General features: G+C 35.5%; 1 protein-coding gene across 1 annotated transcript in view; it reads left to right on the plus strand.

Moving 5' to 3' along the window:
- TBC1D19 (TBC1 domain family member 19) overlaps window positions 1-20,644 on the plus strand; it is a 48,881-nt gene that overhangs the window by 13,791 nt on the left and 14,446 nt on the right. Inside the window, exons 5-13 of the mRNA XM_041478323.1 lie at window positions 3,514-3,588; window positions 4,598-4,661; window positions 5,593-5,639; window positions 7,192-7,302; window positions 8,125-8,197; window positions 9,030-9,068; window positions 11,307-11,419; window positions 16,780-16,854; window positions 17,325-17,387. Coding sequence (XP_041334257.1) covers window positions 3,514-3,588; window positions 4,598-4,661; window positions 5,593-5,639; window positions 7,192-7,302; window positions 8,125-8,197; window positions 9,030-9,068; window positions 11,307-11,419; window positions 16,780-16,854; window positions 17,325-17,387 — 660 coding nt within the window. The remainder of the gene's footprint in view (window positions 1-3,513; window positions 3,589-4,597; window positions 4,662-5,592; window positions 5,640-7,191; window positions 7,303-8,124; window positions 8,198-9,029; window positions 9,069-11,306; window positions 11,420-16,779; window positions 16,855-17,324; window positions 17,388-20,644) is intronic.

Raw genomic sequence — 20,644 nt, forward strand, 5'->3', positions numbered from 1 at the left:
GCTGTTTCCATTGTTATAAGTTTGCTGACAATTTCTTTATCCTTTTCTATCTTAATTAATTTTGTTCTACTTCAGAATTCTGGAAATAAGGGTACTACTCCCAGAAAACCATCTCTGATAGTTACTGGAATGACTTTGAGTCAGTGATTAAAGCAATATTAGTATTTTTTCTGGAGTAGGTACTAAAATGTTCATAGTTAACCCTTTTTCTCCTCACATTGGTTCTGTTTTCTCATAGATGGCAGACTGAAGTTTTTATATTAATTTCTTTTCCTACCTCAAAAAAAAAAACCAAACCAGGTTTCAAGAAAGGATAGAGCATTAATGGCAATGAGTAGTAATGCTGTAAGTCATAGGATGATAGAATGGTTGGGATTGGAAGGGACCTTAAAGACCTGGTTTCAACCTTCCCTTGCAAGGATACTTCCCACTAGATCAGGTTGCTCAGAGCCTCATCCAACCTGTCCTTGAACACTTTCAGGCATGGGGTATCCACAACTTCTCTGGGCAACCTGTTCAGTGTGTCACCACCCTCACAGTAAAGAATTTCTTCCTCCTGTCTCATGTAAACTACCCTTTCAGTTTAAATCCATTTCCCCTTTTTCTATCACTACATGCCGTTTTTAACAATCCTTCTCCCTCCCTTCAGGTGTGCTCTTTAGGTGTTGGATACCATTCTGTGATGCTATGAAATTGTTTCCAAATTGCAGTAATACCTTTCTCAGTTTTGGCTATTTTACTGAATAATTGTAACCATAGCAGTCCTAATAGTGTGTATTCTTAGTGCTGAATTTCTTTGTAAGACTAGAGGAATCATCCTGTTAAATGTATTGTTCCCATCAATAAAATGATGACTTCTCCCTTTGCTTTTTATTTCAGTCAAGAGCAGTGCATTCTGTTTCTACTCAGTTCATGTACCTGCTGTCCTGGAGAGGTATCTTGCTTGGAAAGGCTGTATAACCCTCCCTTTGGTTTTGTCTTTTTTGCATTTATTTGAATATCTTTTATTGGGTCTTGAAAGATGAATTATGTCACAGTTTGTGACTGTGTATAAGTGGTTTATTACCAACATGTTGCATCCCCAGTGCAATAAGTGGATTAGTGTCTGGTATGGCAGTTTTAAGTCAAACCAAGTGTGTTGACCTCCATTGCTCTTTGGAATTAGATGGTTCTTGGTCTTGCAAAGCTGCCATCTGTCTCTTCTTCTTTTGTAGCTTTCATATCTTTAGGTACATCTCTGCTATTCCCTTCCCTATGCCCCTTCCACCTGTCCTCCCTTAATTTTCATGGTATCATGAAGTGATGGTGCCAGTGGTACCAAACCAAGTGGAGAAGTGGCTGCATCAGAAGGGAGAGTCACTGTGCAGAAAAACTTGGATATGCTGGAATAGGGGGCTGACAAGACACTTATGATGTAAAAACACAAATGTAAGGTCTGGCGTGTGGGAAAATATAATCCAGAGTGCAGCACAGCCTTGAATCTACATGGCTGGGGAGCAGCTTGAAGGAAATGAATCTGAAGGATAGCAAGCTCCATATGAGTGGACAGTGTGCTGCTGCATCAAAGGCTGTTGCCTGTTGGATGCTGGGCTGCATCAATGTGGACATCACCAGCAGAGACAAAGAAGTACTTAACACTTGTCAGGTCACATCTGGAGTACTGTGTTCAGGTTTGGTCCCCACTGTACAATAAAGGATGTAGACAGACTGGAGAGGGTCCAGAGAAGGGCCACAAAGAACTGGGAAGCCTGACATGTGAGGAAAGGCTGAGGGAGCTGGGTTTGTTCAGCCTTGAGAACTGGAGGCTTAGGGGAGACCTTGTTCCAGTATTTAAAGAGTGACTACAGAGAAAATGGAGACTCCTTTTTACAAGTCACATGGAAAAGATGAGAAGTAATGGGTACAACTTACTCCTGGGGGTATTCTGATTGAACAGAAGAGGAGAAATTTTCACATAGGGAACAATCAGCCATTGGAGTAATCTCCTTAGAGACACAACATTGGACACTTAGGATTTGGATGGACAGGAGGCTGGGCCATCTGATCTAGACGACACTTTTGCCAAAAAAGGCTTTACCTTTAACTTGGTTTTTACTACTACTACCTGCGTATTCTCCATTTCCACTTTCTTATCCTATATAGCCTAGTAATCTTCATGTTCTCTCACTCCTTATTTCTCCAGCAACAAAACCTCACTTCTTAGCAAAATAGTAAATGCTCAATACTACTGATTCATGAGACATGAACCAGTTTGTGGCATAGTATTGTGTAATTGCAGCATTTGAAAGTAATTTAAATATGGGAATACAGTTAAAGAAAAATACTTTTATCATACAGAGTATGATAAAAAGTATGCAATTTGGAAAACATACCTTACATTCAGACCTTAGATCTGTTTTGTTTATACAAAAGAAAGTGAAGGGATGACTCGATTGTGAGGAAAAATTTCTGGTGAAAGATAGCAAGTTTTTGATGGAAAAAGGTATGAGAGGATCTTGTAAATGATCTTGTAAGTGAAAGCTAAAATGAAACAATTATAGACAAGATTTAATTTTTTTTTAACTGTCCTTCCCTTCCCTTCATTTGCTTCCTGTCTAATAAACTGCAGCCTCTTTTGGACAGAACTTTGAGGAGCATGGTTCAACAGTAACTAACTGTTGTAAAATTTGTGTCTAGAGCAAATTACAAGCAATAAATAGAACTAAATTAAATTTAGAGGAGTCTTTGCATTCATATGATCAAGGTCTGGCTTGTCATCCACAGAAAACTAAATTAAGTATAACACCCACCAGCGGTACTGTAATCACAGTAGCAAAGTACCAAGTCCATTGACAAAGAAGTAATTACTAGCTGGCATTAACTTCATAGGAGTTAGCCATGGAGTAGGCACTATTGAAGCCTAATGCAGTTGTCAGAAGAATCTGGTTGCTTTTTAAGCTGTCCACTGGTCACTGAGATATTGTCTACCTCTGTTTTTTCTGATTAGACAGCTATTTCCTGAACATTGTGTTAGAAGAACTGTTTTTTTAAGCATTACAGAATAGCAGATTTCTAACTTTCCTTAATTTCTGACAACATCTAAGATACTTTTTGTGGAGAAAGACTGCCAGTCTCTTCAGACCCCAAAGTGGAGAAGGTGTTTGCTATGCACAGTTGATTGACCTATTAGAATTGTTTGAAAAATTTGTTAAATGTTGATCTATAAAGAAGCTTGATCATTAAATAGATATAAAACTCAGTAATTGTGAAAGAAATGCTTTTTAAAAAATCTGCAATATGAACAACTAAATTTTCTGGTTCTTTTTTGTGTTGTAAAGAATGAAATCTGTTTGATCTATTGTTTCCATATAAAGAAGCATGTAAATATTCCCTTCATATGTTTGCAGATGTCAGTCAGTGACTTGCTATCCTTTTATGTATATCTGACTTCAAAAAACAGCTTGTTATTGCATAGTAAATTCAGTTTTTGGGAAAAATAAATTCCTTATAATTTATCTTCTGTGTGTATTTTAGGGGAGCTGGGAGAAGCGAATTCTGAAAAGTCTGAACAGCATGTGCACAGAACTTAATATCCCACTAGCACAGAAGGTAATGTATTGTTAATTTTCTGTTTTCAAACTGACATTTTCTCTGAAATTAAGCCTCATCTTGCACACTTGTAATGTAATTTTCATTTTAGACATGGTTATCAAGAGCTGCAGGTTCAGTATGTAAATAATTTTAATGCAGAATAATTTTCAGAGGTGGTGACAATGAATGTGTCAGCTCAGCTTGGAAGATGAAGCTTCCAGGTAGATTTTCCTCGTTGCTGTTGCAGTAGTTATCCTCTTGAGGGAGCAGCATGTTGGAAAGCTGATTACTGTGTTCATTGCTCTTAACAGAGTATTTTGTGTGCAGACTCAACTGTATAACTTGTGCAACCTGTGTGCAATACAGATGTGCTTTGTGTGCACAGAGGGCTGTAGTTGAACTGGTACATGAGGAGAGAGAGATATTTGTACATTGCTGATTTTGTTTGTCATTCATTCTGGTCTGGCTGTTTTGGTTTGTTTTTGTTTTTTTTTTTGTTTTGTTTTTTTTTTTTTTTTTTTTTGGGTTTTTTTTTTTTTTTTAATTAATATAGAGGCTTTAATTTTAAAGATAATGAAAGTAGGGACTAACATTAGAATGTTTTGTTCATTCCCCTGTTTTACCTCTGTGATAGGTGGCAGAACCTCTATGGTTCATCATGAGCTAAAGAATGCTGCTACATTTCGTTTTCATGACTGCCAAGGACAGGAATTTGCTCTCTGGAATGGGCAGCTCTATGGAATGGGCAGGAAATCTTCAGTAACACAAAATTGAGAACTAAATGTCCTAAATTCATTACTAAGCACCTGAAACTATTTAATGGGCTTCTTTCCTTCTGGGAACTGAAACCTGGGTTTTCTGCAGTGTAATGTACCTTCAGGCTAGGGATAATTTGTTAGCAAATAAGTTTGTATTGCTCTTTTGTAAAACATTGTATTAATGTATAGTTGAAATGAATACATATTTGAATAAGCATGTTTTTATTTATTCTGTTAAAAAAAGAAGATACACTTTTTATGTATTTCAGAGGCCTGCAAATGAACAAAAAGAGCTGCTTAATAAATGGAATGAAATGGGAACTGATGAGCCAGGTAAGGTCAACTAAATTTACATGCATTAAATTTTTGTACATAGAAAGGCAGGATGCACATCTTAGTTACCAGTCAAAGGTTAATCTAATCTCTTCAAGGCAAATTGATTTAGCTCTTTCTTTCATTGGTAATGTGTCATTATGCATAAATAAATACTTATTTCCTTGTTATTTTGTTTCAAGTTATTATACTAGCGTTGAATCATTACTGAGAGGTTAGTTATTGTGTCATATTCCAGTGCTTTAGAGATTTATTCAACTAGGAAACAGCATCTCTTATTGTAAACTCACGCTAACAGAAAATGTTCAGAACTATGGATAATTAAGCTCAGATGTTTTCCTGACAAAAGATAAAAATAACTCTTGCACAGAATAATCAGTGATATTTTACTTGGAGAAAGCAAGGCTAATTCGTGCTAGTTCATAGCCAAGTTCCTTAAAATGGATTTTGTAGAGGTGCTGGTTTGTATCACACTACCACCTCTCTGATGGCAAACACTTCTCATGGATTTTTTACTACTGCTCTCCAGTTTTCATTTGACAGCAGTATGTGTAATTCAACAATCTAAGTGGTTAAAAAATACCCCGCTTTTGAAAAATCATACCTTTCCTATGTCTAAGAGTGATTCAGTCTAAACACTTATGAGGATTAAGTAAAAGCTTCTCTTCATAGAATCATAGAATGGTTTGGTCTGGAAGGGACCTTGAAGAACACTCTCCTCTTCATTTATCTATGGCTTAACAAAATAAGGCAATTATCAATAGCATAAGCATGACAGAATATGTGGTAGTTGTTGGCATGATATTTGTGATGATTTTATTTTGATCTTTGCTCTTATCTGTTATTTAAATTGCTAGATTGTGTTATAAATATGGCACATGTGTTTTTGATTTTTTGGTTTTAACATACTGTCATTGAAATCTTACTTCAGATCTAAGTCTTTTCCGGCCTGTTTATGCACCTAAAGATTTTCTTGAGGTAAGCCTCTATGAAACAATACTCAGCCATTGGCTTGTATCCATTATAGTCTTTTATATGAAGTGGGAAAAATAATTGCTAAGTTTATTTCATACTAGTTTTTATTTGTAGCAAGTGAAATTTGGCATGATTTTTACGAATCCATGTGTGGTTTACAAAACAAAACACTATTGTCCTTTTTTTTTTTTTAACTGCAGTTTTAAATTGAACCTGTGATAAACTTCTCTAAAGCATAGTCTAGGCCCAACTTTTTTTCCTTGGAGAGCAATTCTCAAGTGATTTTGTAATACAAGTTTACATTTTCAATTCCAATATATTAAGCTCATAAATCACAATATATGAAGCTAATAGTCTGTTTGATAGTAGATTGCAGACTTGTATGTAATTGGAGGTCATCTAGGAAGGTTTTAAAAAATCAAACATGAAACAGGGCTGTGTGGAATTTCATGGCTTTTGTTTGTAATCAAACTGGACCATTAAAAAATTGGTGACTGTGGAATCTTTAAAGCCTTAAATGTCAGTATTATTCATAATTTTCTATGACTCAAGCACAGAACATCATAGTAAAACAGTGCTTATTACATATAACTCCTTTTGTTCAGTTAATCAAAATAATGTTGAAAATGTTTTATTTATTTTGTTTTCCATCATTGTAATAACAGCTGTGGTGTGTTTTTAATCTGGAATCTGTAAATAAATCTGTCGTTTTTTTTAGCTTTATTCAGTGACCCTCATGAGCACTCTCTTTTATGCTGTTTTCTTTCCAGAGTTTGCAGTTTCTTTAAATTAACAAGTCTGACAGTGATTATATGGTATTAGAATACTTACAAGAGTGAGAACTGTAGAGGTACAGTGTTATGAGAGAATTTCATAAGAGCTGGAAATTCATGTTAAAAAGAATCTTTACAGTTCAACGTCATATCAAAATCTATACCTTGGAATAACAGTATGTAAGAGACTGTAAATTCCTTAATAGATCACAGTTACTTACCTTGAGATGATTCCTTGTCCTTTAAATTATATTTGCTTTAAGTTTTCAATTCTGTAATTTATTTTTCTTATATGAAAGAAGATATTTGGATATACTGTTATTTAGTAAAGAATTATTTTAATAGCAAATCATGTAGCACTTTTATTGGAAGCTCTTTACAATTGCCTTTGTAAGAAGATGGATGAAAATTCTTTCAGAGAAAAGTAATGCTGAAGAATATCCTGGATACTGTAGCCATCACAAATATGTTGTTGGTATAGCTTAAATGAGGAAGTAAATTTTAGTCAAGACTTTACTATGTAGCCAGCACTTAATTGTGTATATTAAAAATTATTTCTGCTTTTTTATTGAGCTGACTTTTCAAAGTAGACTATGTTAGCTTCCTTAAAAATGTCAATACTTTTTGATTTTGAAAATGTTGAGATATAATTTGATCATTTGTGTATTTATATATATAAGTTGCGGGAAAAGATGTTATGCTGAATGTACTGTTTGTAATGCTGATAATGTTGAGAAGAGTTCTGAATGTAAGCAAGAAATAACAGAGCTACAATTTTTAAGGTACTGATGAATCTTCGAAACCCAAATTATGAAAATGGAGAGCAGCCTAGTTTCAGAAATCATCTGGGACTAATTCAGGTTCCCTTAAAGGTTAAAGATATTCCAGAATTGGTAAGTATATTTTTTTTTCGTATAAGAGGTTTCTGTAAGAGGTTTTTTTTTTTTTTTCTAATGAAAATTATTCTAACTAATAAAAACAAATACTAGTATCATAATAAATTTTTCCTTTTCAAAGTGAAAATCAATCTAAAGATGTAGGTAAAATACAGAGCATAAAGAATTTCTGTGAAAAAATATTTTTAATGAAAAAGAAAACATAAACAGTAAAATTTCTGCCAGTAGAGAAGTTTTCATTTTATGCCACACAGGTTTAATTTGTGCCAAAAATACATTTCTGTACATGTTGTTCACTTAATAATTTTCCTTCTGTACAAGAAATTTCAAATTTGTAGCACATCTCAATTCTGCAGATTCTGTACAAGATCAGTAGCCTGACAATGAGTTAGCTTCTGACTTTCTTCTCAACATAATTTTAAATCCCCTCATTGTAAGGTTGTAAATGAAAAGAAATGTTTGAGTACTAGTGTGTTATATAGGAGAGTTTTTCTAAATGCTTCACTGATGAGGCTCTTGCAGATTATATGCTAGTAGAAAAACCTTCACCTGGGTTGGAAAAGAGATGGGAATTAGAGGTCCTTAACCCAATCTTTCATTCACCACTTCACTGCATCCAGGTGTAGCTCATACTTGACATGCAAACTGGGGCTTATAGCTATAACTAGAGTAAGGATTGATGTGAGATTCTATTTCAAATGTATGCATTTAGAAGAACTTAATTTGGTTCAGAAAATATTCGTATTAAGCCTTTCAGAAGAAATCTCAAGTGATTTAGAGAATGAAACATATTAATTACTTTGTTCTGTTCCTTTACAGAAAGAAGAATTTAGTGAACTAGGCTTAAACATAGGACAGCTAGGTATCGATGATTCAGCACAAGTGCCTCCTGGTAAGCTAATGCCATGCTCCAGTCATTCAAACAGAACACTAATGAGTAGAATCCTTTGAAATTATTAAAAAAAAAAGTGTATTTTTCCCATAATAAACTATAAATATTTGTTCTGTAACTATGATTGTAGTGATTTACATAGTAAAATACAGCTAATAGTAAAATACAGCTAATAATAGAAAACATTGCATATATGAAGAGTCAGATTTGGAGAAGTTTTAAAGTCATCACCTTAAGTAGAGAATGCATTAATTTCAATATGTTTGAACACTTCAGGATCTAGAGAACCACATTGCCTCTTTCCAGAAATACAGAAATTATTAGTAAATATTAATCCAGCTAACAGATAGGTGTATTTTTATATATATATATATATACACACATACATACAAATATACATACAAACATTTAAGATAACTGTTGTTAAAATATTACAGGACATATCCGTATATTAATATTCAGTAATTTAAATAATTTATAATCTCTGTTGATTTTCCATGTATGCATCTATTGCTGTAGGAAGGGGTTTTAAAATGGTCTTTCCACATAAAAATGGAAATCACTATCGTATCACAAGATTTTTCTTTTTAAATGGAAACTTGCCTAGTTGAAAATCATGTAGTATAGTGGTGCTTTGATATTTGTGTTTTTGAAACACAAAATTAGTTTTTGAAAAAGAACTTTAACTCTGATGCAGGTTAGCTTTTAGTGATGTTAGCAGGAAATAGGAACTGAATGTAATTATGTGTCTTAAAAATATTGAATATGTTATCAGCTGGGATGTCTTTTTCACTTATTTTTTGCTATGCTTTTCTGTGTTTTTATTTTCTAGAGTTCTTTGAAAATGAACATGTATGTGTTGGGCAGAAAGGTATGGATCTGTTTTTTTCTGTAATAAACTGTGAGTAGTTAAGAATGCATTTAGTAAATTTGTATTTGCATGCACCTCTTAGAATTTTAAGAACTCAGACTAGCACAAAGCATTATCAGTAATACCATTATAATTTAGACAGGCAATCACTAATACTGTTATCATTTAGACAGGGACAGAAATCCAAACATTTGCCGTCTACCAGTAGATACCAGATAAAAAGCTCCACAGGTATTTCAATAAAAACAAAATAGAAAGCACATAGACATCTTTTTGGTGGCAACTTAACTTATTCCACTACTGAATTTCAGTTTAAAATCAAAATTATGTGCAGTCGCTTCTCTGCACACAAAAATCTCACTATTGTAATGGGATCTATGCCTTTGTGTCAGAATAGTCGTTTTAATAATCAGTTGCAATTGCAGAATATTGCAGTATTAGCAATTAGTATTAGTATTCCATATTAGCCACTATGGAATATTCACTTACTTGTCTCTTTATACTGCTTTTTCTGAAAAGTTCCAGGATTGTTTTTGTAGGTTAAGAAATAACCTACAAAAGGAAGGAGAAGTTGAAAGAAGTAATAATTTAATAGTTTAAGTTTGCTTATAGAAGAAGCATACAATGAATGGTTGAAATACACCAATGTTTACTCATTATTGTCTCTTCTGATTCCTTTTGAATGTTAGCATCAAAGGAAAAAATTGGCAGGATACTGTCCCAAAAGTACTTCATCCTAATTTTTTTGTTGCAGTAACAAAACAATGATCTTTCTCTCTTTCTTTCTTACTTCTTTTGTTGTAATCTTTCTGTCCTGCACTATCAATTTTCTAATCTGAGAGCACCTCATTAGGTACTGTCCACCTCTCTGTTTTTTTCCCATTCTTCCAAATAAACTATATTTTCTGGAGCCATTCATTCAACTCCACATTGTCATTCATATTCGTCACATATATATATATATATATATATATATATATATATATATACACAAACATATATACATATATATGTCATATTGTCTATACCAAGCAGCTCTATTCTAGGGAATGCCTTAGCTTTTCCTATATTCAAAGACTAAAAATTTTGTAAACATTTAAGTGCCTTGACCAAAAAACAAAATCCTTTTCCATTCAGTGGGAGTCCTGCTGCATGCTCTAACAAGTGTTAGTTATGACTTTGTTTGCCACTGTGGTATTGATTTTGCTTTTATATTAGATGTATTGCCAAGTCTGAGGATTTTATTTTATGGTGTTTAGTAAAACCCATCTTGTATATACCAAAACTACTTCTTAATATTTTCTATATCAGTAAGAAAAATAAGGTAAATACTCATGGACACCAAGATGAATCACAGTATTTCTGAAGTTCTGTGGGGAATGTAGGAATGGGGTTTTTTTGCCATCTTCATGCAGGAACAAAGGATCACAGAAATGTCTGTGTTAGAGCTCTGCAAGTTAAACAAAAATTTGGTGAGCTGGTTTATTCAGTATTTAAGCAAAAAGGAAAGGAAAGAAAAATCAATTAGATGGATATTTAATTCCAAACCTCATCCTTCCTTTAACTAGTGAATGAGATAATCTGTTCTATGGTATATAGAGTACTGTATTCAGCATGAGGCCCTTGTGATAGAGTAGCCTAAAGCTTCACAACTGTGACCCAAATAAGCAAACCTGTCAGCAGTAGAGTATTTGTTTTATGTCAATATGAAGGCAAACCAACATCTTTTGAGGTCTTTATCCTCTAGAGTAAATACACCAGTAATGAGAGAACATGACAGTACACTCTGGAATGGAAAATTCTGACCCCACAGTTATCTGTGAAGATACTCATATAGATAACATGGAAAGAAAGAAGACAAAAAAGCCAGAATTAGTGGCAATCTCGTATTTGAACTGAGATACCACTCATAGTTAAATCAGGAGTATTTTGTGGCTATATATGGCTGCTTGTTCTGCGTGATGCCAGCTTAGTAGCTGCGACTAGCCTTGATATAGTCATGTGTACATACTAAGTGATGTTTTATGACAAAATGTAGTACAGCCTTGCTGATTAATACCAATTGCCTTGTTTCCTAAGGAATTAGTTAAAAATTGCAGTGTGGAAACGAGATCTTTTCAGTATTTTCCCATGCGCTAATGCTCACAGCATGGTAAGCCACTTTTTAAAGTTAAAAATGAAGGTATTTGATAGAAGTCTTACACTACATCAACTCTTTATCTGCTTTGTTTCTTACAGTTTTAGCAGAGCAAGATAGTGCTGCAGCTCAGCAGTATGTTCGTCAGGGATGTCCAACAGCACTCCGAGCTGATCTGTGGGCCCTCATTCTTAACATTTCTAACCAGCCAGAGGTAAGTAGTGAAGGGAAAGTAAGATGTGAAGACTAGGTGAGAACACAAAAGTGCAAGCACATATCTTCTAGTGATGTTTTTTCCAAAATAGAAATGCTTTACTGAGTTGTCACAGAAACTGATAAACATTTTGTGATTTAAAAAGCTCTGTGCTGTGGTGAAGTCTTTGCCACTCTTCCTAATTTTTAGTAGATATGTGAGCAAAATACTGTAAAACAAATTATTAAATTGATCTGACTGACTCCTGAGATTTTCCTATATGATACTGATTTTTTTAGAAGGGACAAGAAAAAATACCTGGGAAGAAGACTGAACCGCTCATATCTTTGCTAAGTTTTATAAAAAGATGTGTTATATGTTTTTCCTGATTGTTTGACCCTGTCATCATATGCACTTACTTATAAACTGCTTTATCTATTATGGCATATACTCTGCATAGGTACAATCACAAAGACTTAGAGAGGAGCTAGTAAGATGTGGGTTGTTTCTATGTTCCCTTGTACTGCAACAGTTTTTCATTGTACCTTATATTTGATGCAAGTCCTCAACAACGAAATTTTTGCAGTATCTGAAGCCATGCAATAGTTATTATATTTAATACACCTTAAAAGGTTAAATCACTCTTTAAGGTCTTTGCATAATTGGGGAAACTTTGATGTGAGGCTTTTATAAGTACATAATAATTTACCTTGTGATAATTTTTTACACACTTAGCAAATGATACTTGTCAGCTATAGATGCAGAAGAAAAATAAACGATTTTAAACATGTACATTATTCTGAGACTGAGTGCAGTAGAAATTTTCATTTCAGAGACATTCTGCCAGATCCAGAGCCTTGAGACTGAACTGAGTGGATTGTGTACAAGGAATTAGTGGTGAGACAGTACTTTATGGTGACGCTGAAGGAACACTAGAAAGATGAGGGCAAGTGGCTAGAAAATGGTAATCATAATATTGAGACAAAATGGTAAGAGCAGATAAAGTGATGCAGATTGGGAAATTAGTCTACTGCTTTGAGATTATTGAAATAAAGGATTGAAAAACTGTGAAATACAAAATGCACCCTCAGTCCCCGTAGAAAACAGAGATCATCAAGCTGGGACAAGATACACTATGTTGAAGAAAATAATTTAAGCTGTGAGGTAAGTGCATGTAAATGTGTTTCTTCATGCAAAACTGAAACTGTTCTTCTAATGTAACAGCTGTCATAATCTCTCTTCCAAGACTATTTTTGCATAGCATTTTTATCCTGGGTTCTAAGTTGAAGTTGTTTTATGGACTTTGAGTACATGCATTTAAAAGATCCGTTTTCTGAATGAGACCTAGCAGGCTGCCCATGGATCAGCACGTGGATTACCACAGCTGTGTTATAAGCTGAGTAGCCATGGTTCAGTTTAAGCACTCCATTAACTGATGTTTCTTACACAGAAATAAGATGTGACTACTGCCAAAATGCTAACACCCTGAGTTGTTCTTCTTGCACGGAATGAATACATGGCTTTATTTTTTGTGAAGTATAGCAAAGCAGTATCCATATACATGTAGCTGTTTTATGATCTGCTGAATTTCATAGAGACTTTATGGATTTATCTAACACTTCTTTTCTCTACCTCTTGTGAACAGTTTCTGTGCTGGAGTTGAGTTGTCTGCAGACATTCCTTGCTGTAATATTTCTGATTTGCAATTTAGGTTCTATTACATTTATAGCTGTATGAATCTCTAAATCACATGAACTGTGAATTTCCTTTCTTTGATGTGAAACATTATGAGGGTTTGGTATGGGCAACACTGTGTGTCCTAGCATCCAATATTGTTGTTTGGACAATTTTATTCAGTAAAGCTCAGCCTCTGCATAAAGCTAATATGCAGCCAAGCAAGGAATGATACTAACAATCTAGCATTGTAGTAATAAAAATGATAAACTGTGAGCTCAGTATGCAGGATTATTTGGAAATGTTTAAAACACATTGCCTGACAATGAATTGTTTCTCAGTTTTCATTTGTAATGGTACACTTTAGAGGAACTGTGTTAAAAGAGCCTTTTTAAGGTTGCAAAGGCAAACATTTGAAGGTGAACAGTGTCACAGTTAATATTGTCTGTGTAAACAGTCCAATTTGCTGTATATATATTTTAATCATATGGTCTTGAATCACAGAATCACAGTTATTTCCTGTGGGATGTCTTGTCTCATTGAATGAAATGGATGGCACACACTTACTGAGAATCTGTTTAATTTTTTTTCCTTCTATTCACAGTGTTACAGAATTGTTTAGTCTCTGCATGCTACTGAAACAGTGCTCAGGAAAGAAGTTTGTTCATTATCTGACAGGCTTTTTCCTTCCCCTCTAAGTTTTTTGAGTTAGTAGGTGGAAAATCTTAATTCTGAAAATTCCAGCATGGAAAAATCAGTAATGCTTTACTTTGCTATAGGTATTACAGAATGTAGTTTCCAAAGTTTAAAAACTTAATAAATAGGTGAGGTGGTAAGTTCATAATGGGACATTATGTATATCTGCCTTATCAGAAGGTTTTTGAGATTACGATCAGTAGCCAAAGGTCCCCACTGTATCATTCAAACAGCAGAAAACCCAGTTACAGTAACAGTCTGTCATCATTGACTGCGGAAGGATGTACTTTACAAGTAGATTTCACAGATCTCTGGCAAAAGGAGAATAAGCTTAGGACCTTCTTCAAGAATTCACTGGGAGGGTCTTCCTTTAACTCTTTTGTCTGTTTTCTCTTTATGTAATCTGATTAGGTATTTGTTTTGTCCTTGTTAGATTGAGAAGCAAGTGCAATACTGCAATCGCATGGTGAGGGTGACTAAAAATGGGTCATGACCTGCCAACAGTTCATCAGTGAGAGTGTAGCTCTAGTGCCAGGGATTTCATGACAGAACACAGGTGGACTGTGCTGGCACAGAGATTGCTGAGTAATACAAACCTTTATTTCAGAGAAGGTGAATATCCAGTTTCTGCTTAAAGTAGCTTTGCTGGGTTCTGCTGAGCTGTTTCCTCTTGCCCATGAGCTCCTTTCAGAGCTCCCTTATGCTCTCAAGTGGATACAATATGAATGTTTTGGGATGTGGCTCTGTAAGGTCAAGAAGGCTTCTCACTGCAGTCCTGAAGTGTACTTAATTTCAGTCTAGAAAGATAAGTATATTTGGAGGTGTGGTATAAAAGTATATAATTTTTAGAAAAGCTGCAGTCTATATAAAAATGCAACATATTTTTGAAAGAGAAAAAGTTTACAAATCAATGTTACATGAAAATTCGGCAGACAAAGAAGAAATATTGAATCAGATGAAAATGGTAAGATTTTTGTTTTATAACCAAAAAAATTTTAAATAACATAAAAAATGTAACACATTTTTGGACACTCCTGAAACTTGACAGTAGTGGAATTTCTCATCTAGAGAAAGAAATGCAGCCAATAAATAGTAAAAGAAGACTTGAATAATTTTTAAAGGCTGAGTGAGGAATATTTTAAAAATTTAAATATTCCTCACTGTCTAAGTGAGAGACGGATCACCAGAGAGTCTTGTGTCTTGAAAGTAAATCTTGTTTATGATTCAGATCTAAGGAATAAATTTTTTAATAGAGCATCAAACACAAGCCTCTTGTCTTACTAAGAGACACGGGCAAGATCCTCTTGTAGCCAAGTTGTGTCTGAAAACCTGGCATGATTCCCAAGCCCAGCTTCATTTTGCATGACAGCAATCACAACTTAAGAGAGAATGAATGGCAAGGAGTTAAAACCTTTATTCCTAGAATAGATATAATTTTGTTAGATTTGCAAGTCCTTTTTTAATAATTAATAATTTGTTTCCTAAACTTGTTTTTTGCATGAGTTTTATTTCAAGTGAACAGCTTGTCCTTCTGGTCTTAGAATCGTAGAATAGTTTGGGTTGGAAGGAACCTTAAAGATCATCTTGTTCCAAACCCCTGACCATAGGTTTTGGTTTTGGTTTGTGGTTTCTTTGGTTTTAGTTGTTTTTTGGTTTTTTTTTATTAATATTAGCTTCTTGTGTTTTAATATAGATAGTCATTGGAGATGGAAAAAAATGTTATTCATTTGGCAGTGTTATACTTAATTAGACGACAGCATTGATGCTTTAAAATGATGACTTGAGTATTCGAGTAGTCCTTCATAGCTTTGAAGAACAGAATACTATGTTCATACTGCAGATACTTTGCATTTAGTAAATATTTATGTCTGATCCTTCCTAAAGAAATAGTGTAATATTTATACCTCCCCTTTTTTATTTCTCAAAAGGAAAAATGTAAATACTTTCTCTGTGGGAGGCATCAGTACTTAGTAAATACAGCTTTTGTCCTAATTTCAACTTAGCAGTTTAGTAATATGTTAATTCTAATAGTTTCTAAGTATGTACTATTCACCGTTCTCTCCCTGCAAGATTTCATCTTAATTCCCACTGGTTCTTCAAATCCTTACTCTGGACTTGTATTTATCAAAGAAATCAGCAGTAAATCTGTGAAGTTTGGAATATACAAATATTTGTGTAGTGTCCGTATAGATACCTTGAAATCACGATAGTTTTGTGAAGTGGGAAGGATCTTTGGGATGGCTGACTTAATTTATCAATTAGTTCACATCAATCAGAAGTTGTTATTTAGTTGTAGGTGTAATGGCAGAGAGATATTTAAGAGTTTGGGAGTTATGGAATGACAGTGCAATATTTAATTCTGCTTTTCCTTTGCAAGCTCTTTCTAAGAAGGAAGGGACAGGATAAGTAAAGCAGATAAGTTTGTTCTGATTCTTCCCCATTGTTTCACTTGTGTGTAAGTTCTGTAGACATTCAGGAAATAATTGGAGTTTAAAAACAGATCCTAGTTTTTTGTATTCTTCACCAGTTTTTTTTATGTATATTTGTCATTTAATCTTTGCACAAATTTAACCTGTTTACAGGTTCATACTAGTTCAATGTCAAATATTTGCAGCAACTCACTAATGCTTAAAGATAAGACAGAACCTATTGGTGGAGAGGTGCATGAAAATAGAGGGTAACAAAGAAATAAAACATAATGATTTTGAGCATTGAAAAGATTTAGGTGTAGAGAGAACCAAAGGTTGGAAGACAGGGGTCTTTGGTTTGAACTAGTCCCTTCATTCTCATTTTATTACTTATCTGAAGGTGAAGTCATTTTATAATGTTTCAAATCTCAATTCTTAGGACTTAAACTAGGACAAATCATGATAGAGGCTTCATAACTATTCAGTGCTTTTTTTTCAGTTGAATATATGCTTTTTTTTCAATTGCTGAAAATTAATTTTTTTACTTTAAATATAAATTCAGGTCATGTCTCAGACAGATGATGGTAATATTCTTAATTTTAGGACATCTTGTATTATGAACAGCTTAAGTCAAATGTGATTCAACACGACCTTTTAGTGGACAACCTGATTTACAAAGTAAGTAATCCACTAAACAGTGAGTGATTTATGTGCTCATCACACTCATATCTTCTGTTGGTTTTTTTAACAAAGAAAATACTAGATGGCTTGATTTCGAGGAGTGTAAAAATAATTAGTGTGAACTTATTATTGTGAACTTATTCCTTGTGCCTGTGTTGTCTCTCATGTATGACATTTGCATTGAACCGTTAAGTCATAAAGGAATGGTATCTTCATTTGAAGGAGTAACTGGGTTTGTGAGAAAGAACCAGCAGGGTATGACTGCTTCCATTTCAAGTTTCAACTCTGAATAATTAATCATCAAGTTAATATAGCATTTTTTAATTTTAAAATGTGGAGTCTAAGCTTAACTATAGTTCCTTGAATGAAAGTGAAACAGTGTCTTCTATCACCATGTTAAGTTTAGCCTCCATGGGAGTCTGAAGAGAGGTCTTTTGGCTTCAAAGTCTTGTATTTTTTTATTACAGGATGTAAAGCTGACAGCAAGCAATGATGACTACTATTTTGTGTTTGAGGATTATTTATATCAGGTATGTAACTATTTTTTGGTTCGAAAACCTAGGAGGTATACTCCTGTGGGATTGTATCGTCTTTGGAGAGAGAACTGCCTTTGTAAGGTAGAGTACAGTGGAACAGATACATCTGTTCACTGCGTATACATTCTTGTCTGAATAGCAATCTTGGACACTTAAACAGATTAAGCAGGGCAAGCTTTAAAAACTCCTGCTATGAAGGACCATACACAATGTCTTTCCAGTGCACTAAGCTGGAAAATACTAAGTCAGCCATATTTTTCCCCTTTCCAGCTTTGCAGTAAATAACCCCCAACAATTAAAAGTTGTGTACAGAAAAATTAAGTCATGAGAAGTATATTCAGGATTCTATTTAAAATACCCCCTTACTTTACAGTGGCCTATTGCAAGAAGCATATTGACATATTTTTTAATTTAAGACTTTGATTCTGCATAAGGTGGGGACAGGTATGGTTATTTGTAGGATTGCTCCCATTGCAAAGCTGTTTCTAGGAATCAGGAATCCAGTTAATTTATAAAGAATTATCTTTGTTGGTGCCTATCAAATGCCCATGATTAGAAGGAGATTACATTTGTGAATTTCCTAATGTATAATTGATTGCAGTGTCAACATAACTGTTATGAAGCAAATTTAACATTTCCACAGTGCTTTTGATTTCATTAGTCATATCTGTTTTGTTAGACTTGCTTAATTGTTTTGTTTAGAGCTATGTGAAACGAAATAATTTCTTTCGTGGGAATACATAAAACTGGTAGTAATTTAACTAGGCAAAAAACTGTCCTTTATGCTGCTTAATCCATGTAGATATAAAAATATACAGTACTGCTTCAGCATGTTCTTCAAGCATGTCTGCTTATAATTCAGCATTTAAATATTAATAGTTAAAACTATAAGCTCACAAAATTATGACATTTTCATTTAAAAATAGACACAATATTAAGACCTGTATCTGAATTTCTTTCAGATTTAAAATTTCCTCTCGATCCCCATCACCTACCTAGGTGCAACTTCAGAATAGGTATGAGGTCCTGGATCAAGAGGGTCAACCAGATGATGTAGAAGAAAATGATCTGCCCAGTGAGCCTCCCAGTTATGCTTCATCTGTCAGATGGATAACCATGTCTAACATTAAAATCAGGGTGGTCATAGTAGGTGGGGCCAGAGGGCCCTGTATGACGGCCAGACCCATCCCACAGGGAGGTCTGTTGCGTCCCTGGGGCCCGGGTACAGGATATTACTGAGAGACTCCCTGGGCTGATTTGGCCCTCTGATTATTACCCACTGCTGATACTCCAGGCTGGCAGTGATGAGATTCAAAAGAGGAGTGTCAGGGCAATTAAAAGGGACTTTAGGGCAATGGGTCAAGTGGTTGATGGGGCAAGAGCACAGGTAGTGTTCTGCTCAGTCCTTCTGATGGCAGAGAAAAAATGATGAAAGGAACAGGAGAGCTCACATTATCAACAAGTGGCTCAAGGGTTGGTGTCATGGGCAGAATTTTGGGTTCTTTTATCATGGGGAAACTTTTTTGGCACCTGGAATTGGAACTGGATGGGCTCCATATCTCTGTTAAGGGCAGAAGGATTTTAGCTCATGAACTGGTGGAACTCATTGACAAGGCTTTAAACTGGGTTTGAAGGGGAAAGGGGATGCAGCTGGGCTCTCTGGAAGCAGGCCCAAGGGTGTTAAGCCTGGGTTAGGGCTGAAATCAGTAGCCCAGCTGAGGTGCATGTGCATCAATGCACACAATGTGGGTGTTGGAGGAAAGAAAGATCTAGAAGCTATGGTACAGTAGCAAAGCTATGATGTAGTTGCTATCGTGGAAACGTGGTGGGATGACTCACATAACTGGAGCACTGCACTGGATGGCTGCAAGCTCTTCAGAAGAGACAGGAAAGGGAGAAGAGGTGGAGGGGTGGTTCTTTATATTAGGGAGGCTTTTGATGCCATAGGTATTGAAACTAATGATGATGAAGTTGAGTCCCTATGGGTAAGAATTAAGGGGAAGGCCAACAAGGCTGGCATCCTACTGGGAGTCTGTTACCGTCCACCCAGCCAGGAAGAGGTGGACAACTTATTCTATAAGCAGCTGGAGAATGTTTCAGGATCACCAGCCCTTGTTCTTGTAGGTGACTTTAACCTACCAGACATCTGCTGGGAACTTAATACAGCAGAAAAGAGGCAGTCCAGGAAGTTTATAGAGTCTGTGGAGGACAGCTTTTTGTTGCAGCTGGTGAGTGGGGCCCACCAAGGGAAGGACTATGTTAGACCTGTTTTTTGCAAATAAAGATGGGCTGATGAGAGCTGTGGTGGTTGGAGGTCACTTGGGGCACAGTGATCATGAAATTATAGAGTTCTCGGTATTTGGTGAAATGAGGAGGAACATCAATAAGACTTTCACATTGGTCTTCCGGTGGGCAGACTTTGGCATATTTAGGAGAATTAATCAGACAGTTCCTTGGGAAGCAGCCCTTAAAAACAAAGGAGTCCAGGAAAGGTGAGCATGCTTCAGAACAGAGATCTTGAGGGCACAGGGACAGTCTGTTCCTGTGTGCCCAAAGATGAGTTGATGAGGCAGATGTCCAGCCAGGATGGGCAACAAGGTTTTGAAGGAATTTAGGAATAAAAAGTGGATGTATCATCTTTGGAAGGAGGGTCAGGTTTCTCAGAAAGTATTTAAGGGGGTTGCTAGGGCATGTAGGAAAAAAAATTTGAGAGGCCAAAGCTCAGTTTGAACTTAATTTTGCAACTTTTGTAAAGGATAATAAAAACGTTATAAATATTTTAATGGCAAAAGGAAGGGTATGACCAACCTTTATTCTCTGCTGGATGGGAGGGAACTCAGTAACTGCAGATGAGGAGATGGCAGAAGTGCTTAACGCCTTCTTTGTCTTAGTCTTTAGTGGGAAGATGGCTTGTCCTCAGGACAACTGTCCTCCTGGCTTGGTAGATGATGTCAGGGAGCAGAATGGTCCCCCTGTTATCCAAGAGGAGGCAGTCAGAGAATTGCTGAGCTGCTTGGATGTTCATAAATCTATGGGACAAGATGGGATCCATCCCAGGGTGATGAGGGAGATGGCAGACAAAGCTGCTCTCCCTCATTTACCAACAGTCCTGGCTGACTGGTGAGGTTCCAGATGGCTGGAAGCTGGCCAATATGGCGTCCATTCACAAAAAGGGTGGAAGGAGGATCCTGGTGATTGTAGGCCAGTCAGCCTGACCTCTGTACCAGGTAAGGTAATGGAGCAGTTTATAC

Source organism: Pyrgilauda ruficollis, unplaced genomic scaffold (assembly GCF_017590135.1).
Source record: "Pyrgilauda ruficollis isolate IOZ18807 unplaced genomic scaffold, ASM1759013v1 scaffold1, whole genome shotgun sequence".
NCBI classification, from domain to species: domain Eukaryota; kingdom Metazoa; phylum Chordata; class Aves; order Passeriformes; family Passeridae; genus Pyrgilauda; species Pyrgilauda ruficollis.